Raw genomic sequence first — 22,687 nt, forward strand, 5'->3', positions numbered from 1 at the left:
ATATTAGCCAACTGACTGTTGGCTATTTAATGTCTATACAGTTAACAGTGTGCCAATGTGTCCTTTTATTGGCTTCCTTCCAAGTATAAGAAAGGCTGTCAGAAATGAGGGAGACCCATTTATATTAAGATTTGAAAAAGAAACAGGCTTAAATTGATGCGTGGGATTGAGTTAAAGATAAGGGAGAATTTTCCTGTTGTGTAAATTGTTGAATGCTGGAATGGACGACTGAGGGAGTCTGCTAATTCTCCTTCTCTGGGGAACTTTTTTTCCTCACTTAATAGTATTTTATTTTTTCCAATTACATGTAAAGATAGTTTTTAATATTTGCTTTTTTTTTTGCAGGGGGGAAGGCAGGGCAATTGGGGTTAAGTGCAACATTCGCTTTTATAAGATTTTGAGTTCCAAATTTTTCTCCCTCCCCTCCCCTTCCCCCTTCCCAAGATGGCAAACAATCTGATATAGACTATACATGTACAATCATATTAAACATATTTCCATAATTAGTCATGTTGTTAAAGAAGAATCAGAACAGAACAGAACAGAAGAATTCAGACTCCATAGTTGTTTCTCTGGATATGGATAGCATTTTTCACAGGTCTTTTCGCATTGCCTTAGATCACTGTATTACTGAGAAGAGCTAAGTCTATCAAAGCCTATCAAAAACATTGTACAATGTTGCTGTTACTGTGTATAATATTCTCCTGGTGCTGCTTACTTCACTCAGCATCAGTTCATGTAAGTCTTTCCAGGTTTTTCTGAAATCTGCCTGCTCATCATTTCTTATAGCACAATAGTATTCCATTATATTCACATATCACAACTTGGGGAACTTTATTGCTAGGAAAAACATCATTTTAGGAAGTGCCTAGGCCATCTACAGTATTTCTTTCCTGGTCCTGCTTCTGACTCTTCCGACTTTTCCACCTTGTACCCATACAGGTACCCTCTCCCTACCACTTCTTCGGCTCCCCTTTTTGTGTTGTTTGCTCCAATTATAATGTAGGCTCCTTTCAGATAGGATTGACATTTTTCCTCTTATATTTGGATTCTGAGAATTTAGGACAGTACCTCATGCATAGTAAGTGTTTGATAAATGTTTATTCTATCTGTCTTTCTATTGTTAACAAGACAGTTTTTGCTTCAGGGAAAAGCCTGGGGTCATTAAAAACATTACTCAGTTTCCCTGCTCACTTCCTCTTGCCTAATTCTAGACCAGGGTTATTATCTATGAACCTAAGATGGCTGTCTTGATGGACCATCTTTATATATTATCCATCCTGATGCATATCAGGATGTATGGATAGTAGGTTTGAATATAGATTTCATTTAGAAGGCTCTGAAATGTTTCAAGGCTTAATGCTGTTAAAACAATGTTATCCACTAATGGCTGCACAGCTAACAATGTTTGAATGTGTCTTTTGTTGACTTCCTTCAATGTATGAGAAAGGCTGTAAGAAAGGAGGAAGAGCCATTTCAATTGAGATTAGAAAGAGAAATAGGATTTAGCATCTAGAGGACCTATCTATGGAGAATCCATCTGCAAATACCTGTTTAAAGTCTCTGTCTCTCTCATGCCTTACTTGGTATTAATAATCAGTGTTGTGAAACAAAGTTATTTCTGTTGTATTTTTCAAAGAATTTTGTATATGTAACCCAGGTTCAAGCCTGGACAGTTGCATAAGACTCTCCTCATTGGCTGAGAGAATGATGCTGAATGTGGCTTGCCCACACGAGGGGCAGAATAAACTGCAGAACATAAGACAAGAGAGACTTCTTCCTTCATTCTTCAAGAAAGGAGAGATGCGATTCCAGATTCCCTTTAGGGAGAGACTGAAGAGAACAGGAAAAAAAGACTTTGGAAGGCAAACATGTAAGGAAAAGCTAGATCTTCAACATGTGCCTAATTTCTAGCTTGTCTATGGAGAATTTCCATTAGAGTGAGATCAAGGCCTCTGTACAAAAATACTTATAGCAGCTCTTTTTGTGGTGGCAAAGAATTGGAAATCAAGGGGATGCCCATCACTTGGGGAAAGGCTGAACAAGTTGTAGTATATGATAGTGAAGGAATACTATTGTACTAGAAGAAATGATGAGCAGGATGACTTCATCCTAACAAGTAGAAAAACCTGGAAGATGAGCTCACTCAAAGTGAAGTGAGCAGAGTCAGGAGAACATTAGCTGCTCTGATCAAGACAATGATCCAAGACAATTCCAAAGGACCTATGATGAAAAATGCTATCTGCCTCCAGAGAGAGAAGGTTTGAACTTTGTATGCAGACTGAAGCATGCTTTTAAAAACTTTATTTTTTTGTTTTATTTTTTGTCTGTTTTCTTTCACAACGTAATTAATATGGACATGTTTTTCATGACTTCATGTATATAATCAATAGTAAATTGTTTGCCTTCTCAAGAATGAGGACAGGGGAAGAGAATTTGAAACTCAAAAAAATTTAAAAATATTTGTTAATTTTTTTACATGTATTTGGGAAATATTTAATGAAATAAATAAAAATGTATTAAAAACCAATATAGAAAATTATATGGTTCACATTGAGAAACTGAAAAAGAAGAGACTTCTGATAAGAGAAATTACTTATGTCCTATATGTAAATTTAGCTTGCTGGAGTGATAAGTTTAAAGCTCAAAAGAAGGCTGCTTTCCCATTAAAAATAGTTCTTTGCTCCCCAGATTTTCAAGAATATACACAGAGTTCTACTTTTGGGACTTTCATCCCTAACCCTTCTTACCAGCAGATTTTTTTTTCTCCCCTCCAGCAAGTTACAACTGCTCAAAGAAGGCTTTAATGGAACCATACATTCCAGTTTCTCCTAATACTTAGCAACTAGGACATGCCAAGAAGCCCCTATAAATAAGTGTGTTCTGGTGTGTGTGCCGGTGCTTTTATGTTCTCTCCCTGTGGTTGCTGTTTTGGCAAGCTTTCCTCATTCTCATTAACATTCAGGCAAAACCACTGTAAACTTGTTCTGCAGTACTCGAGGGCTGAAGAACCAAGTCTGCCAGGGAGTGATCAAAGCTGGGTTAATCTCCTCTAATCTCATAAACAGAAGATGATCCGTTTCCAGTATGGGGAACATCCCAGAGATATAGCACTACTCACTGACAGCTCTTCAGACTTCGTGTAGTGTGTCTGTGGGAGGGGGTGTTGTATGTGTACATGTAAAATAATAATAAATACCATTTATATAATACTTTAAGGCTTACAAAGCAATTAACATGTATTATGTTATCCTCACAACTTTATAAGGTAGGTATTATTATTATTATCCCCATTTTACAGATAAGGAAACTGAGGCTAACAGAGATTAAGTGATTTGCTCAGGGTCACACAGCTAGTATCTGAGGCAGAATTTGAATTCGGGTCTTCCTGGCTCCAACTCCAGAAAATAATCTACTATATCAATCATCTAGTTGTCTAGCCTAAAAAGCAACCAAGCCTTAATAAATAATTTCAGATAGGTCCAAGTGGTTAACATTTTCAAAGGTATAGTAGGTTTAGCCAATAGAATTGCTACTAGAATCGAATAGACCATTTTTCTCTTGGCTTATAAACTAGATATAAAGAGAAAGGTATATCTGAGATGGATATGTCTGATCAGTGAGATCTTCAATCTTTTCTCTATTCTTCCCTTAATATTATTCAGAATGGGCTGTTCTTGGAGGACTAGCTTACCCATGTTCCAATAGGCTCATCATCGGAGGGCTGGACACAACGTAATACATTTTGGAGGCTCAAGTAACTCATGAAGACATCAATACAAAGTAAGTTCCTTGAGGGCAGGGGATGTATCTTTATATCTTTGTATCCCCAGGGCTTAATACCGGTTTGTTGGATAAATGAAGACCTTCTACTAAGGAAAATTCTTTTTGATGTCTAAGGTGTGGAAATACTGTGATCCACATCCATGGAGAGACTGCCAGAAGGGAAGAAAGTACGAATCTCTTAACTTAAACAAAATCACAGATCTCTGAAGCATCAAAGTCATTTGAAATACCGTCTTGGTTCCTCTTACTTTGCTGATGCACCTATTAGGTTTCTGCTTGCTGCCCTGATACATTACCCTGTCTTCACTAGGCTTTCCAAATCAACTCATCATCTTTCAGGATCTAAGAATAAAACAGAATGGGAGACAGAAGGGGGGACTCCAAGGTTTTCTTCTAAATATAGCACTCTACTTTTAAACTGAGGTATGACTGAACCAGAAGAGTTGGAGAATTGGGTCAGGGATGGGGCAGGGGGAAGGAATAAGGGAACTTCAATTATAAAAAGCAAAATGGTTTAGGAGCTGGTGCCCAGAATTGAGTGTATGGATAGTCATTGATTCAATTAATGGACATATTATTAAATTTAGATTTGTGGAAGAATCTCAGAGTTGGAAGGACCTTAGAGGTCATTTAGTCTAACCTCATAGGAACATGGATTTAGACATAGATGAAACCTTAGTGATCAGCAGGTTCAACTCCCCCAATCTACACATGAGGAAAACTGAGGCCTAGAGAATGGAGTAATTTGTCTAAAGTCACACAAGTAATAAGTAACAGAGTAAAGATGAAACTTTGACACTAAACTCCTAAATAGGAATTTCCTCTATAAAATCCCTGACAAATGGATGTCCAGTCCCTACTTGAACACTTCCATCATTTAATTCCAGCAGTTCTCAAAACTAGCCTGTACATAATACAGGGGGTAGAGCACTACATACCTTAGCATGAAGCAGAGGTGAGCCTGAGCTCTCAAAGGCTATGAATTTAGACTCAGTGATCGGCTGTACATATTGGTTGCCTAAAGACCAGACTAGTCAAGTTTGGAGAGGCTAATGAATTTGTTGGTTACTAGAGTGCTTAAAGACTGTCTACTAAGACACAGAAGGCTTAAACATTGGTGATGTTTTGAAATATTACGGACATTAAAATTTTCCCTATTTGTGTCAAGAATGTTAGGAAGCTTCACCAGATTTGTTCTACAGTAAGGTACCTGAATGATGTTGGGGATACCCTATCCTTTCAGGTAGAAGGATAATGCTACTAACCCACCTTCAGTACATCAGGTATTTTGACACAGAAATTTGTCATTTTTTTATCATATATAAAAAATAACACATGTACACACATACACAATATGTATCTATGTATATATATGCATATAGATAACATATATATTTGTTATTAGATCTGCAATTTCATTGGTATAACGAGCTCCTGGTGAGAAACTTCATCCAATGCAGCCAAGCAATTCTTCATACAATTTGTAACCTTATAGAGTTGTATGGAAACACTGAAAGGTTAAGTGACTAGCCCAGGGTCACACAACCAGCCAAAAGTTGAACTTGAACTCAAGATTTTCTGACACCAAGGACAGCTCTTTATCCATTATTCCATATTGCCCAATATACATAGAATGTATACATAAACAAACATTTGTTAAACATTTACTATGTCTAGGCACTGTTCTAGTTGCCAGGGATATAAAGGGAAAAAAAAACAAGCCCTGCCCTCAAGGAGCTGACATTCTATCAGAGAAGACAACATATATGCACATATAAGTGTATACAAAATAAAAATAATAAAATGAATGATAGGCAACATGGTATAGTGGACAGAAGAATAGCCTTGGAGTTGGAAAGACATGGATTTAAGTCTTGTCTCTAAAATCAATTATGTAACCACAGATAAGTGGATTAAATCCCCAGTGTCCCAGACATCTATATGCTGCAGAGGAGAATTGCTGATCTGCCCTAGTGGAGGGTATTTCCAAACTAGGAATTCCTTACACAGATGAAATCACCAATTAGAATCAACCCCTACCAGCAGCAGCAGCAGGAGTAAATTTATGAGTGTGTGGATGTATATATGTATATATGCATATATGTTATTTATTTATATTTATGCATATACATACTAATTCACATATGCACTAATGAAATTTTATTATCACATGAAAAGGAATAGGAGTTTTATTATTTAAAAATTTTATAAATGGATAAGGAAATTACCAGAGAGGACATAGTAGGTCTGTACTTAATATCTCAAAAAGATGCCGTGCTCAAGTACATTTTTGTGTACTTGGTCATCTATATTTTCAGGTAGTGTTATCTTTTTTTTTTTTTGGACAGGGCAATTGGGGTTAAGTGACTTGCCCAAGGTCACACAGCTAATAAATGTGTCAAGTGTCTGAGGCCGGATTTGAACTCAGGTCCTCCTGACTCTAGGGCTGGTGTTCTACTCACTGCACCACCTAGCTGCCCCAGGTGCTGTCATCTTTAAATCACAAAGCTTATGTTTTCATTTTCACAAAATTCTGTACTGTGGTGATGGGAAGGCAGGTGACTGGTGTGTCAGGCAAAAGTCAACAGAGGAAATGGTACTTGGGGAAGAGAAAGGGAGAGAGAGAGAGAGAGAGGGAGGGAGGGAGGGAGGGAGAGGGAGAGAGACAGAGGAGAGAGACACAAAGTATCCCAAAAGTTTTAGTACAGTAAGGTTTATTAACTTCAGAAGTATAAATGGTACGAACATACCCCCCAAAGGTTATTTAAATAATATTGATATACTTCTTGTGAAAATTCAACATAGCCACCAGTTTGTACTATGTATAACTCTACTTGAATTTTGATCTTTGTAAAAACTTTCTTTAGCTGCTGCGTGGTGACTGAAAGCATTGTATTTATAACCCTAGACTTTAAAGATCATCCAAAAATGGGGTTTTTATGCATGTATGATAATTTTGACATGGTCCCAAAAGAAAAAGTCTAATGGAGATAGACCAGGTGACTGAAGTAGCCAAGCAAGAGGACCTTCTCTACTGATCCAATGGTCTGAGAAAGTGGCATCCAGAAACCGTCCCACAGGGCAATGCGTAATAACAGCATTCCTTGTCTTGCTAAAAATAAAATTTAAAATAATTTTATTCAAAAATTCACAAAACTAAAAAAGTACCAAAGAAATTTAAACAATTAAATTTTCAAATGATGATTGTAGTATTTATCCTTCTAACATTTTTGATGTTTAAAAATGCACTAAAACTTTTGGCAGGGGTGTGCTAGAGCCAGGTCATATCTATTGCTGAGAGTCAACTATTAAAATTTCAGTGGGAGCATTTATACCTTGGAAACTGACAAATGCTACAAGTCAGGTTTATTATTTTGATTGTTTAGACTTAAGAAAGTGATGGGAAAATATTAGTAATGTAGATTAAACTTAAAAGTGGTCTGGGCAGCTAGGTGGTGCAGAGCATAGGCTCTTGAGTCAGGAAGACCTGAGTTCAAATCCGGTCTTGGACACTAGCTGTGTGACCCTAGGCAAGTCACTAAACCCCAATTGCCTCAAAGAAGTGTGTAGGATACATCCCTCCCTCCCACACCCAGCTAATTGTTAAACATTTACCGGCACACTCCTGCTTTTGGGAAACCTCACATACAAGAAAGCATTCACAATGTTTTTCTGACTCCAGCATAATAATACCACCCAAAAAGAAAAGCATCAGAATGCATCTTGCTGTTAGAATTCTGACTGGTAGAAAGGGTTAATTGCAAGTGAAAATGAGCTAGGAACTTATATGTTTTCCCTGCATCAAGCAATGGGGTTATTCTCAGTCCTGGCCTACCGTATCAACATGACTGACATTAGATAGCAGCTGGGACAGCTAATGCATGACCCAGAGGGGCTAGCTATTCCCAGTGAAGCATCTGAAGTGATTAGTCTCAGCAGTCCCATTCTAATCAGCTTGTGTCTTTGATTAAGCCAACTTTTCCTGGTTCGTGACAAGTGTCAGGAATTGGAAGAGCAGGGAATTAATTCCACTAGGTGGGGGGAGGGGCAGGGCAGCTGAGCAAAGCATCAAGCATTTAGTAGTCAGGATGGCAAAATCTAAACCTTATAGACCAGAAATCGGAAAAGAACAGTTCTTTTTCTCAGGCTTCCTCCTCCTCTCCCAAATAATAGTCTGAAAGCGGTTTGGGGCACTTTCAGTTAAGGGAAATCCTTTCTGTCCCTTGTTATGTTTTTGTTTTGATCATTTCCTGTCAATAATATTTTTCATTTGATGATTTTCCATCAATAATTAGATCTGGTAGGAAAGAGAAAAAACCCAGTCAGAGAAAACATTTTCTAACTGAGGGAATTTCATATATATTCTCTTCCAAAGATCTTTTGACAAAGTCAGCTTAGGGCTAACAAGGTCATTTTCAACTGCTAAATTTGTAGATTAAACCTGGAACTTATATGTGAAATATGGCCCTTACTGGTTGTTTGTTGAGTTGAGTTGTTCCTGAGATCCAACCCTGGACCACTACACCGTATCATAGCATCATAGCTTTAATCCTGGAGGGTTCCTTAGAAGTCACCCTAGTCCAACACCTCCCAGAGAGGTAGAGTAAATTGCCCAGATCCACATAGGTAAGAGGTGGTTGGGGCAGAATTTGAACTCAGGACCTCTTAACTAAAAACCAGTACTCTTTTTATTGACTGTACATTGTGGAGGCATGAGGTAAGTGCTACTATTAATAGTGGCTAGCATTTATATAGCTCATTAACGTTTGCAAAGCACTTTACAGATATCTCTCTTTATCCTCATTACAACCCTGGAAAGTAGGTGCCATTCCAATCTCCATTTTACAGATGAGTAAACTGAGGCTGAGAGAGGTTAAATTACTTGCCCAGAGTCATAAATATCTCTTAAGTATCTGAGGCCAGATTTGAACTCAAGTCTTTCTAACTCCAGGTCAAGCACTCTATCCACTGTGGGACCTAGCCTCCACTATTACTAGGCTGTGTGTGTGTGTGTTTTGTTGTTGCTGTTCAATCTTTTTCAGTTGTGTCCAACTCTTTGTGACCCCATTTGGGGTTTCCTTGGCAAAGATATTGGAGTAGTTTGCCATTTCCTTTTCTAGCTCATTTTACAGATGAGGAAACTGAGGCAAACAGGGTTAAGTGACTTGCCCAGAGTTATAGTGTCTGAGACCGGATTCGTACTCAGGAAGATTAGTCTTTTAACTCCAGACCCAGCACCATATCCACCATATCACCTAGCTGCCCTAAGGGTTAGTGTTCCCTTATGGTTATTTCACCTCCATGGCATAACTGTCTAAAAACCTTGGACTTGAAGATACAGGGGGAGAATAAACATGGAGTGAAATGACATTTTAGCCTCATTTTTTGACAACTCTTTTGTGTATACCTACCTACAGAGTAGTATATTCCTATGGTATCTTGTATAGTACGTTTGTACATGTTACTATCTCCATTAGAAGGTAAGCTGCTTAAGGGTAGGGGAATGTTTTTCCTATTTCTTTGTGTAATGGGCAGGACTGACCACTGAGACAGGTACAATATTTTCTACCTGCTGCTAATCCACTTGGAAGCTTAGTGTGATGACTTCTGGAAACTCATGATGGAGAGCTTGTTTCCCTCCTCAGTTCAGAGCATTTGTGGTACCTTCTGACAGTTTCCTGTGTGGTGGCCTTTTTATTGGGTGCTGAGCCAGAACTGGATGTTTGTATGAAAGATAAGAGTGGAAGAACTCTGGGGTGGCTTTTGAGTGAAGAGGAAAAATGCCAAGGCCCTCAGGACTGAGGGGAGAGGTAAGAGGAATAGCAGTGTCTGGGATTATCTCATCTTCCTACCTGGCCACCCTGCGGCCATGAATGCATGACACCTCAGTTTCTTTTGACTGTTTATTTTTTTTATCTTGGGTCAATGAGTATCCAGGACAGAATAGACTAGGTAATAATGACTGTTTTAAAAGGTCAAAAGAATCAAAGTTCACCTCAGCTACCAGAGCCAGTAGCAGCAAATATGGTGGAGGGCCAGCCTTCGGGTGTAATCTGCTTGACCTGGTGTAGCAGTGAATCTCCCTGCTCATCAAGATACCATGTCCTAGGGGCAAAGGGACGAACTGGCAATGCTATTCCTATAAGTCAGCTTGGTGGGGACTTCCCATAGCAAACACTTCAAATCTGAGTCCTCTCCCCAGGTATTTAGTGGGTATGTCAATGAGAGAGTGTGCCCCCTGTTGAGCTGAATGGCATATGCTATTATACTCTGATCCTTACTGTACTTTCTCAGTAAAAGTCCTTTTATAAAATCTAATTGATGGTAACTGGTTGATTGACATAGGTGTGTGGGGGTAAGGTGGGGGTGGAAATCACACCAGATAGAAGCTCACCCCATTCCCTCAGTTATCCTAGAACCCCAAAGATATCACGAGCCATCTACTTTCCAGGATGTCAAACTGCCAGTTCAAGTAGGGAGTTCAAGTAGGGAGTAAAGCACAGAGTGCTCTATCTGGGGGTGTTGTCTGGGATAAACACCAAGTCCTTTGTTTTTGAAGAGGACTGCAAATTTCCCAGAGCAAAATTGTGTATCTGGGACTCTTTCTATTGGGTACCTTAGTTCTGGGAGCCCATCAAAGAAAAAATTGATATTTTTTTCTTTTTTATTTTAGACTGTAATTGTGTAGGTTTCTGGCATGTTTCTTTCCAAATCAGATCAGTTTTTTGGGATAACTTTTTCTTTTTTAAATAGAAACAAAATAGACTTGCTATGATTATGGACTGGTTGAAAAAAATGTAGCATATGAATGTAATGGCATATCATTTTCCTGTGAGAAAGGAAAAGGGAAAAGTTTAGTATAAACTGATGCAGAATAAAGTAAGCAGAACCAGGAAAAGGATAGGAAGGGGAATGGAATAAGCATTTATGTAGTATCTACTATGTCCCGTGCACCATACTAAGAGATTTTACAAATATAATCTTATTCGATCCTCACAGTAACCCTGCCAAGTAGGTGTTAGTATTATCCCCATTTTGTATTTGAAGAAACTGAGGCAAACAGGTTAAGTGACTTGCCCAGGGTCATACAGCTAGGAAGTGTCTGAGACTAGATTTGAACTCAGGTTTTCTTGACTCCAGGCCCAGCACTCTGTGCACTATGGCCCCACCTAGCTGCCTCTGTGCCACCCAGCTGCCTCAGAGTGCTATAATGTAAACAGAAAGATCACAAAAATAAAACCAAAGGTTATATAATTGTAATGAGCAATCTTGGCCCAGAGAAGAGATGAGGATGTACGCTTCCGTCCTTTCCTTGGAGAGATTAGGGAGACTATGGCAGAAGCATCTTACATAGTTCTCAGATAAGAGCTGCAGGTTTGCTCGGTTGTTTTTCTTTATCACAAGGAAAGGCTTGCTGGGCGGGGTGGGGTTGGGTTCGCTGAAAATGAAGCTGATGTAGAAACAGAAATATCAATACTGGATTTTTTTTTTTTAAATCGGGGGACTGGCTGACTAGACGACCTCTAGGGGTCTTTATAGTTCTAAATCTAGCATCACACATAAATATAGTTTGCTCTTGTGATTGTCATTGCTGTTGCTACCGCAGGTTAGTCCAGAAGTTTATTTTGTTAAATTCCCTTTTCTTAACCACAGGAAGAAGTTCTTCCTCTAAATACGAGAAGTTTGTTGTGCTGATGAAACTGGTAACGGTGCACGGTGTGTTTGTGACATGACATCCATCGCTAGGAGGTGTGCTTGTCTCATCTCCCTGCCCTTTTCCACCCCATCACATGACTACTTAACCATCATACTGCGTGGTTTGTTTGCCTCCCATGGTAGTAACACAAAACCTTGCCGCTGCACAGTACAAAGTGAAACAGGAGTTTAAGTCCTCAAGGATCAAATCGCAGAATTAACATCAACTCAATTCAATAGGCATTTGTAAAGTGCATACTGCCTGTCAGTCACTGAGCAAATTCAAAATTGAAACAGTACCTGCCCTCGAGGAACTTGCATTCTATGGGAGAGGGCACCCTGGAATCTTGAAATCTTAGCTTCACAATGGAACTCAGAGAACATCTAGTTCAACCTATACTCAAATAAGGATCTTGGCTACACCATCCTAATAAGTGGTCCTCTCGTCTTTACTTAGAAATCACTAGTTGGAGCAATCCACTATTTCCCAGGTAACCAGACTACTACCATACCTTGATTTCATTGTTTATTGTTCAGACACAGCATCATCCTTCTTAAGCTAGCCAAAGAGGCTTTCTCCTTGATGCCATATTCCAGCTTCTCAGCCTTATGTTCGATATACTCCTAGAACAGCCTGAATTCCTGGTGCCCTTTTCTCTACCTTCCCATCTCCAGTCATTCAAACTAGTTTAGTCTGTTCTTTTCCGTATTGCATTCAGGGACTGTTACAGTTTGGTTTAATGAACATCTTTCTTCTCTTTCATATCTCACTCAGAAACCCTGTGGCAAAAAACAAAAACCCCAACACCATTTGCTCTAGTTTTAGCTAATTATAACTGCTTTGGCAAATCCTGTTGTCCCAAAATAACCAAGATGTGCAACAAGTTGACACTTGCGAGGCATGTTAACATGAGACGCTATGCATATTTAACAGGGAAAATCAGAGGTCTTTTTTTAAAAAAAAGGTTTGTTTAACGTAAAACATTTTTCCCATTGTACCAGTGTGTGTTTATGAAATCTACAACTTACCAAAATCGATTATTTTCATACTTTCTTCTAGTGAATAAGATAGCACAAGTTTTCATAATTAAACTCAGATCCTACAGAGGTCTTAGATACAATATGCTTTGCATTAATTATTATTTGTTTAACATTCAGCCTCTACTGGCTATAAAAGGATGAGAATTCCAAAGTCTTTTTAACGTACAAGAAATAATCAACTTCCTGTTAGATTTGCTCCTCTCTAAGTAGGTAACTCTGGGGTTACTAAAGGCCTAAGTGACACAGACCTCACTATAAATCAATGGAGTGAACTGACTGGGCAGGCAGCATTGATGTCATCTACTTTTTTTAGTACATGCCCCTTAAATGACACACTCCCTTTGGCACTGGTTGAAGCTTCCTAGAGGTCTCTGGGTAGCTGGGAAGAGAACGCCTTCAAATAACCTAAGGCAGCGGTCAAAAAGGCATGAATAACTCTGTCAAATTTTATATATATCCCAACCCTGTGCGATGGACTGATTAAGACATCTATCCAAGGCTCATGTTTAGAAGTCAAGCTATTATTTGCAGCATTTTTATATAATTGATAGCTTACATTTAGTCTTTTGAAAGATGCCAGTTCATATCCTTTGACCGCTTCTTGATGTTTTTCATGTTTGCTACATGCAAACAATTCTATAAAATGGTATAATGGTCTTTTTCATCTTGGTAAATGAGAAAGAAGGAATTACCTTTTCTGAAGCCTTCAAATGCTTTTTCTACTTCAAACCCATCACTTGAGAAATTCTAGCTGCTACTGAACAAAAAGCCAAGAATCTTCTCTTTTTTCATTCCTTTCCACAATGTTTTCAATATAAAGGTATTGCTTAAGTAAGCTAAAGTCCTGAATTTTTATTTGTTAACACTTATTAAACATTTGCTATATGCAATGTACTATAACTAAGTGTTTTGTTTTACTTATTTGTTTACCTTACCTTACCTCTTTACCCTTTTAAATTTTTTCCTTTTTTTTAAATTGGGGGGAAGGAAAGGAGAGTTATTTTAATTTGGCAAAACCGCAGTTGATTACACCATTTTATAGGATTTCCCAAGGGATCCAAAGATAGAAAGTCCAACATGCACCAAAATATTTATAGCAGTGCTTTTTGTTGTAGCGAAGAACTCAAAACAAAGTAGATGCCCATCGGTTGGGGAATTGTTAAACAAATTCTAGTATGTGAGTATGATGGAATATCACTAATTGTAAGAAATGATAATTATAAAAAAACACAGTGAAGCTTGAGAAGACTTATATGAACTGACACAAAGTGAAATAAGCAGAACCAGGAAAATAATATACACAATGATGACAACAATTTAAAGGTAACAACAGCCAAAGCAATTAAAATTGAAGGGGTGGGGTGTGTAGAATTATGGAGGTAGAATTGTTTGAATTAATTGATGTGTTGGTTAATTTTACTCAACTGATTTTTTTTTTATCAAGGATGGCTCTGCAGAAGAGATATTGGGAAATGAAGGGTATATAAAAATAAAAGATAATCAATAAAGTTAACTTTAAGAAGTGTGCTTTATAACCCAAAATGAAACAATAAGTTATTACTAAATTATATGAGCTCAGCAGGTGGGGATTCTGTCTTCTTCTTTGTATACCCCAGGCCCTAAAATAATGCTGGTGGGCCCTGCTATTTGTGGAACTGAGTCAAAGTCAACCGTCATGCCAAGCTCTTTCTCAGCAGCCACTCAGTGTAGCAGAGTAGGCTAAGCAAGCTGGGTAGGCAGAAAAAGGGCAAAAGTTCTAATTCCTGGTCTTACTTTGTAGTTAAGCATTGTGCAAGTCACTTACTGTTTTGGAACACTACTTCCCTTTTCTGTGGAATGGGGGGAAATGATAACACTGCAATGACTTGTTTTTTTTTTTTTAAGTGAGTAAATGTCTTGCTACTATTCGTTAATTTGCTGCTCATTTAAGAGCAATAAATTCTAAAGATGTGATATGAAAGTGTATCTCTCCCCCACTTTCTTTGTAAAGGTAGGGACTATGGGTGTGGAACACTATATGTAACATCAGACTTCTGATATGTTAATTAGTTTTGTTGAACTGGTTTTATGCTTCTTTTTTTAATTCTTTGTTATAAAGGATGCATCTCTGAGATGGGGAGCAGAGAGGGAGAGATTAGTAAATGTATCTGATGTAAAAATAGATGATATCAATGAAAAGATTTTAAGAATAGCAAGTAGATGCTTTCTATTAAAGAGGCCCTTTCTTTTCCACTATTGATAAAAAAGATTTTAAGAATAGTAAGTAGATGCTTCTATTAAAGGGACCTTTTCTTTTCCACTCTGGAATCATATTGGTCATGACCAGTTCTTTCTCTCCTTCCTTTTCTGCTCTGAGATGAGAGAAGCTTTCCTGAGAAGTGGTAAAGGAGAGGAACTCTTTCACACCCCACTGCTGGGTACCACTGCTCCCACTGCAGGGCTAGACGTGCAGCATTTGCTGTACCTTTGTGACTTTTTAAAAGTTATATTGTAAAGGCTCATGGTAAGCAAACTGGCTATTCTGGGTATCCAGAAAATAAAAGAGGCTGAGAAATACTTTGCATCCTTAACTACCTAATGATAGTGTTGCATGATTCTATTTTTGTGTAGTACCAAAGCTAGGAGAGAATGAATATTTGACAGCATCTAAGGAAAGAAGGCAAGTACTGTTTTATAGATGCCAACAGGGTAATAAGTACTGACTGACCCCCACCTGGCAAACGGCTTCCTTAACCCACATGAATCTTGCTCTAATGAGCCCTACTTTATTCTCGATGGCTGGCCAAGGGCCACTCCTGTATGGAGCTATCTTTCTTTTTCCAATCATCATTATAACCATCACACTGAATTATTATTATTACTCATCCAGATAACTGGCATGCATCAGACTGGCTGGCAAGACCACACAGTGACAGAGAAGATGAAAGACCTTTAATGTGATAAGTTGGAAGCAACAATGGAAAAGGAGTCTCTGATTCTAATTACTGTGTTTTTCAGGATGCTGATAATCAAATCAATCATTGAACCGAAAAGTAAAGCTTAACTACCTGAGAGAAGACGTTTTCTAGGTGACACGTAGACAGCTGGTGTTGTTTGGGAATTAGAGTGGGGCTCTGTTCTTGTGTCTACGTAAATCCAGTCATTTGAGGTGGCTCATTTCTTTTTTGCTCTTTTTATTTTTGATAGTTCTGTCAACCTCACTTTGGAAGTGTGAACAGATTTACAGACCAATGTTTCATGGTTCTGTGAAGCTTAAAACTCCCTCAAACCACAGAAAACACCAAATGTGAAAAACAAAATCTATAAAAGACAGTTGAAGAAATGATCTAAGGGCATTCCCTTCCCCCCACCCTCATTCTATTTTTCATTCTCAGTTCTTGTGACACCTATTCGGGTCTGTAATTGCTTTTAGCCGAATGAGTTTAAATTTATGTTCCTGTGATGGGAAAAGGTCCTTTAAAAATGTATATAACAAGAAAACACTGTTGCCCTGGTAACAAGATCTTGGGCATTCCCTTTCTTTGCAGAAGTATCTCATGCTACCATAAGCTTTTTATTTCTTTAGGCACGTTTGATCAGATGAATCAAGGATGGAACTGGAGCAAAGCATTAATTCTAGTGTGCAGGCATGCCTTGCTTTATCTAGCAAATTATAAGATCATGTATCTAGAGATGGAAAGAATATTGCCTAAGAAGGAAGGAAGGAAGGAGGGGGAAAAAGCATTTATTAAATACCTACTATATACCTATTACCTACTTATTTATAAATGTCATTTAATTTGATCCTCAAAACAACCTTGGGAGGTGGATACTATAATTATCACCACTTTACATTTACTGAAACAAAAGCGATTAAATTATTTGCCCAGGGTCACATAGCTGGTATATGAGTCCAAATTTGAACTCAGGTTTTCCCGACTCCAGTATATAAAAGTGAGGATAAGTGAGTTCTTCATAAATTTATTGTACATTTTAAGTCTCCTATAAATACATTCCTAAAATATATTTCCTAAAATACATTCCATATAGTCTATAAGTTTGAGCTTTTTCACCAGAAATTTTTTCCTCCAAATCACCAGATTTTCATATTTTTTCAAGTGAACAGAGTTAGTTTTATACTGCCTTGCCCATATGTGAAACATTTAGATAATGCCTTTTAATATCTTCCATTTAAAGTTTTGTGTTCTCAGGAAGTGTTCTGCCTGGTGTTATTCTCTTGAATATTTAGAAAACAAAATAAACACAAGCCCAGAATTTAAAAAAAAAAAACACGATGATTCTTATAGGTTATTAGTCCAATGCCTTCATTTTACTGAAAAGGAAATTGAAGCCTTAAGTTCATCCAAGGTCGTTTGTGATCCTAAGGTGACAAAGCTTTCCACTACACTTGTGAATATACATATTATCATATAGGTGTTTGCATTATTTTAAAAAATCATTTCTATTTTAATATATATGGAAAGTTGACTATGTATTTGAGAAACCCTATAACAAATCCTTTTAAAAAAGCAAATAGTCATCCCTAAATGTATCTGATTTGAAACCCAAACCAGGATTCTGGGGGTGAAAGATCAACCCGTTAAAATTGACTTGAAATTTGGTTTATAGTATCTGACTCAAAACTTGCAGAGGCAAATCATGCAAATGAGATAAGGTACACGAAAGTCCTTTGAAGTGTATAAAGCACTGGCTAATGTAGCGCAGGTTGAAGAACCCCAAGGCATGCATTTTCAATTCACTTGCCCTGCCCAGCCTCACCCTAATCTTCTTCTGGGGTGGAGCCACTTCTAACTAAACTGGGAAACCTAAAGTGAAACTGTCCACAGCTGGGGAACCCTTTACCTTAGTAGCTGAATATAAACAAGGACTTGTCAGTTTGGGGAAAGAAAAGTTGGGCTGGCTATTTGGGAATGCCTAAAGGGACTCTTAGAAAAAGTTTTCAAAGAGGTATGTTTTAGTCAAACTATCCTACCTAGGTTTAATTCCAAGTTATGGATATTAAAAAAAAACACGCCCATAACAAAAAACCAAAAACAACAACCAGCCCTGAAGGTACTGTTACAAAAATTAGGATAAACAACTTTAGTTAGTGAAAAATCACTATATAAAGCTAACAGTTTCAGTAAAACCTGGGAGGACTGGTATGAACTGATCTAGAGTGAAGGGAGCAGAAAAAGAAGGATTTGTATAAGGACAACACTGTAAAAACCAATTTTGAAAGGTTTAAGAACTCTAATAAACACAATGATTAACCAGAGGACAGAGGAAGAAGTGTGCTATCCATCTTGTGACAGAGAAGTGTTAGATTTGGGGAGCAGATTCAGACGTTTTGGGCATGGCTAATAATAATGGGAATTTGTTTTCCTTGACTGCATTTGTTACAGGGCTGGTTCCCTCCACCCCCCACTCCCCATCCCCCAATGGTGGTGGCATGAGAGGGAAAGACCAAAAAAGTTCCCCATATCAATATAAAACAATAGAATAAGATGTTAGGATACAATAAATTAGCCCTATTAGATATTCTCCAAAGAATGATTTTTAAAAGTATCATATGGGGCAGCTAGGTGGCACAGTGAGTACGGTATTGGCCCGGAGTCAGAAGGACCTGAGTTCAAATCCAACCTCAGACACTAGACACACTAGCTGTGTGACCTTGGGCAAGTCACTTAACCCCAATTGCCTTCCTCTTCTCCCCTCCAAAAAAAAAGTATCATATGTGGAGTTGCATCAAATTTCTTACATAAAAAGTGATATGCAGATAGAACCCAAATGCAGGTTAGTATTTCATTGGGGCAGCTCCAAAACCTAGGAATTCTTCTTATCTTGTCCATAGCAGGCACTTAATGTTGAATTAATTGAATTTAACTGTACATTTCTGCCCACTTCCATGGTTACCAATTCAACAAACAACCAGATTAGTGGAGAGAGCATCTTTCATTTGGTAACAGCTTCACTCAGCCACTTTACATTCTATTGGGGATAGTCATCTTTTGAAGTATCGAGAAATCAAAACTTTTCACAAACAGGAGCCTTACAAATGCATATATTCAAAAATGCAATTAAATGAGCACCTATGACTCAAGTAAGAGAATTAAATGTAAATTACCACTGCAGATGTTATAGGCGTGTTGTTATTTATATTCTCAGTTCTCTAACAGTCCTTGAGTTTGAATGGTATAACAGCAAATGCAGAGTGTAAATGAATTTCTATCAAAAATTAGGGTTAAGTTTCCAAAGGAAAGGAGCACTCTATGCCTTATTAGTTAAGGTTCAGAGTCACATTGCCAATGCTGACTTGTGGACACAGTTAGAGGAAGTGACCATGAGTTGGCACTTAAACTTCAACTGTCACCCCAACCCCTTATTTTCCCCAACACTTTGCTACTTGCAATTATAGCACAACCAAGACTTTGAGTTTTTTGTTTTGCATTTGACTGAGATGTTGTTGCTGGGCTTGGGGGCTGGATTTTTTCCTTTTTCATCCTTTTCTCAAAACTTCTGTTGGTTCTTCAAATACCCTTGTGACAATTAGACAAGAAAATATCTCTATCTGTGTAGGCAATACTTTTGGGTTTTTTTTTTTTTGAGCAGGTGTGTGGGCATGTGGTTGTGTGGTGGGAAATACCTGTGATTTCACTGGTATAGGAAATTATTAGAAAACACCCTTTACTATTACAGATAAGCATCTGATGCCAAGTATCTTTCAGAGTTAGAGACAGCTAAGTGGCACAATGACTAGAATGCTAGACCTGGAATCAGAAAGATCCAAGTTTGAATCCTGATTCAGACATTAACTATGTATTTCCTCATCTGTAAAATGGAGATAATAATACTACCTGTGTCATAGGACTGCTGCAAGGAGCACATGAAAAATCATGTAAAGTGCATTGTGCCTTAAAGCACTATGTAAACGCTAGCTATTATTACTATTATCCTGAGAGAGAACACGTACATAAGGAACATCAAGATTAAGTGACTTGCCCAGTATATGTCAGAATCCACCTTGAACCCAGGTTTTCCTGATTTTGAGGACTGATCACTATCCTCTCTATACCCCATGACCTCTATGTGTTGGCCATTACTGTTCATAACACTGTGACAAAACTTACATCTGTTTAGATTTGAAAAGGAAAGTAAGAGAATAAAACTTAAATTATGACTGCACATGTCATAGATGTGGTGTTATTTAGGCACCACTACAGATGCCATAGTCACGTTGTTTATCTAAAAGCTAACGGATGCTCTCAAAGGAACAATATGTCTACTGAGTCTCTGCGGTGCATTCATTCAGTAAATATTGAGCACCTGTTATGTACAGGCTGCTGTCTGGCTGTCCCTGGCTAGAAGAATAAATGAAGAGAGCAAAATAAAGGGGGAAGGACAGAGAATCCAGGCTGTTACTGTACAGGGACGTTCTGTGGCAAATTATTTTAAAAGAAGAAAGAATTGGTATTGTTTCCTAAAGCCCTTTGCTTTATTCTGTATCTGCTTCTGAACAGAGATCGCTACTCATACGATTCATTAGGAGTGCCAAATTTCCATCATTTCAAATAAATTTAGCAAGGCCTTCTCATTACTGGTATGCTACTAGTGCTGGTATATTGCTTAGCTTGGCAATTGCTCAGCTTCCCACTCCATGTCAAAATATAAGAGCCAATCAAGACATATTTCTTAAGTGTGCCCCTAGATATGAGGAAAAACTTCTGAGAGTCTCTTTACCTTCACTGAAGATGTCATCATCTTCATCCTCCATACTCGGATCGTCTTCTCGGTATTGCATCTTGGAGAAGAGTAAGTGACCAGGAGGTCACAGTCCCAGGGATGAATGCTGCCACACAAATTGCCCAGCCTGAAGAGACTTATTTCCTTTCTGTAAGTTTTCTAAATGCTTTGGTAAAGGCCCCTTCCGCTTCCGGATCTCTCTTTATGAAATCAGTTTCATCGGCATGACAAGGCTTCCCAATGCATTTAAGGTGGACACTTCTCTGGAGGAGGAAGAGTTCTTTGGAGATGAGAGCTGCAGACCAGGAAGAATCAGCATGCTAACTGCATGCGGGGATTGAAAGCTGTGAATTTTGCTTCAGAGTAACAAAGCATATGCTTTTTGAAAGAGGAAGAGGTTTTTGCATGTGAATGGGCGGTAGTGAAAGAGCGAAGAAGTCCACATTATTTGTATCTTGCTCCAGTTTCACTCAAGTGACAGGTTGGCTTAGAAGTAAAGCCACAATGCTCCATCAATGTCATGCCGCCAGGCTGGGATGTTATTTCTTTTCCTTTTTTTTTCCTGTTCAAATTTGTGATCTTTATACGGTCTAAACCACAATTAGCACACAAAAAAACTCCTCTAGGTATGATTAAATTCTAAGGTCAATTTTAGTCCAACTTAATCCCCTTTTCTAGGTTCAGTGCCAACCACTTTGTCTAGAGGAAGCTGGACATAATGGATTCCAGTACAGATTACAGCCAACCAAAGGAAGAAGTTTACATTCATACATTCAAGTTGCATCGTTTTCCTGCACCGAATCAACCACTGGTGTCATTTCACATTATCTGAATGCCCAAAGTCAGCTTCAGTTCTGTATATCTGCACCAGAGATCCCTGCCTGTAATGGGTTTCCTGGGAGCTTTCCATTATATCCCATATAACTTCCAGCACAGCAGTATGCCCAGAATGTTAAAACTCCAAAGGTGTAGAGAAATATGGTACTTTCTTTCCAGGGAGATCTTTCATTTACTTGTAATTGGCAAAGAGTCTCGTCATGGTCACTAGGAGTGCAGAACAATTTCCTCTCTACAGGTCCTTAACTCCGTAAGCGTGTTCCCAGAACCAATAATTTGTCCTGAAGGAGAGCTTCCCCCACCACAGAGGAAAAGAATCAAAGAACCACACACTGTTCCTGTTGAAAGGGACAGCAGTAATATTCCAGGTCATTTCGCAGTTGAAGAAACTGAGACAGTCACTGAATCAACAAGCATTTATTAAATGCTTACCATGTGCCGGGTACCATACTAAGTGCTTGAGACAACATAGAAACAACCACTTATGTACTAGACATATATGTAGTTTAAAGGGGAGGTAATCTCATAGGGAAGGCACTAGCAGTGGGGGTGGATCAGGAAAGGCCTTTTGTAGAAGATAGAATTTGAATTAAATCTTGAAAGAAGTCAGGAGCAAGAAAGAGGAGAGGGAACATTACAGGGATGAAGGACAAGCAGTGAAAAGGCATTGAGATGATTCAGAGGCCCAGAGAGAACAATGACCTAACCAAAACCTCACAGAAATCCAGAAGGTAAGGAGGGGAAACTGAATTTATCCAATAGTATGTGTGTGGGGTGAGGGATGGAGAGGAGATTCAGAAATCATCATCCCAAAGTCACTTCTATAATCAATCAAACAGTCAATAAACATTCAAAGCAGACCTGCACAACTTGGCAGTACGTAAGGGCCAAAATTAAAATAAGCTACACTTCTTTGGGCCCCAGATAGGTTAGACTCAAGATAGAATGGCGATGGTTGATTGCCACGAGTCACATGACAAACAGGAGCATACCTACATTTTTCAAAGGCTGCCTGAAATCCTTTGGCTGGCCTCAAGTGAGCAGTATGTTGTGCAAGCCTGATTTAAAGGAAAAGTGCGGTGTACTCAACACGTTTAAGATGGCTTCTGCTTTCAAGAGCATGCAAGTTGTTTGAGTTGGAGAGAGTGGCTTATCAGCCAGGAGGAGAAGGGACCACTGGGGTAACATATGTTATGTATATGTTATAGTGGACTGTTAGCTCAATTGATCCAATGACAGCCAAGTAAACAGAGGTCATTTTAGTCTTCATTAAGAAGTATAATCTCCTTTTAAGAAGGAGGGAAATGATAGCCTTGCCCTCCTCTGCTCTGGTCAGACCATATCTGGAGGATTGTAGTCAGTTTTGGGCATCACACTCAATGAAGGACATTGGTGACCATCTTGAAGAGCACAGCCAGAAGGAAATATTCCTCAACCAGGGTTGTAAAGGGCATTGTGTTTGCACCATGTATGGTTTGGTTGGAGGACTTGGGGGTGGTTAGCCTGAAAAGAGGACATGACGGGCTGTCTTAAATCTTCTAAGGGCTGTCATGTGGAAGAACAAGTTGACTTGTTCTGCTGAGCAATAGGTAGAAGTCCCAAGAAG

At 38.6% G+C, this 22,687-nt stretch overlaps 1 protein-coding gene across 3 annotated transcripts in view; it reads right to left on the reverse strand.

Annotated features, from left to right (window-relative positions):
• Positions 1 to 20,533, reverse strand: part of RIPOR2 (RHO family interacting cell polarization regulator 2) — a 126,079-nt gene extending 105,546 nt beyond the window's left edge. For all 3 annotated transcript variants that reach the window (XM_036735707.1, XM_036735700.1, XM_036735725.1), the window contains exon 1: positions 20,242 to 20,533. In XM_036735707.1, the coding sequence (XP_036591602.1) occupies positions 20,242 to 20,302 (61 nt within the window). In that variant the 5' untranslated portion in view covers positions 20,303 to 20,533. The remainder of the gene's footprint in view (positions 1 to 20,241) is intronic.
• Positions 20,534 to 22,687: the final 2,154 nt, after the last annotated feature.

Source organism: Trichosurus vulpecula, chromosome 1 (assembly GCF_011100635.1).
Source record: "Trichosurus vulpecula isolate mTriVul1 chromosome 1, mTriVul1.pri, whole genome shotgun sequence".
Taxonomy (NCBI): Eukaryota; Metazoa; Chordata; class Mammalia; order Diprotodontia; family Phalangeridae; genus Trichosurus; species Trichosurus vulpecula.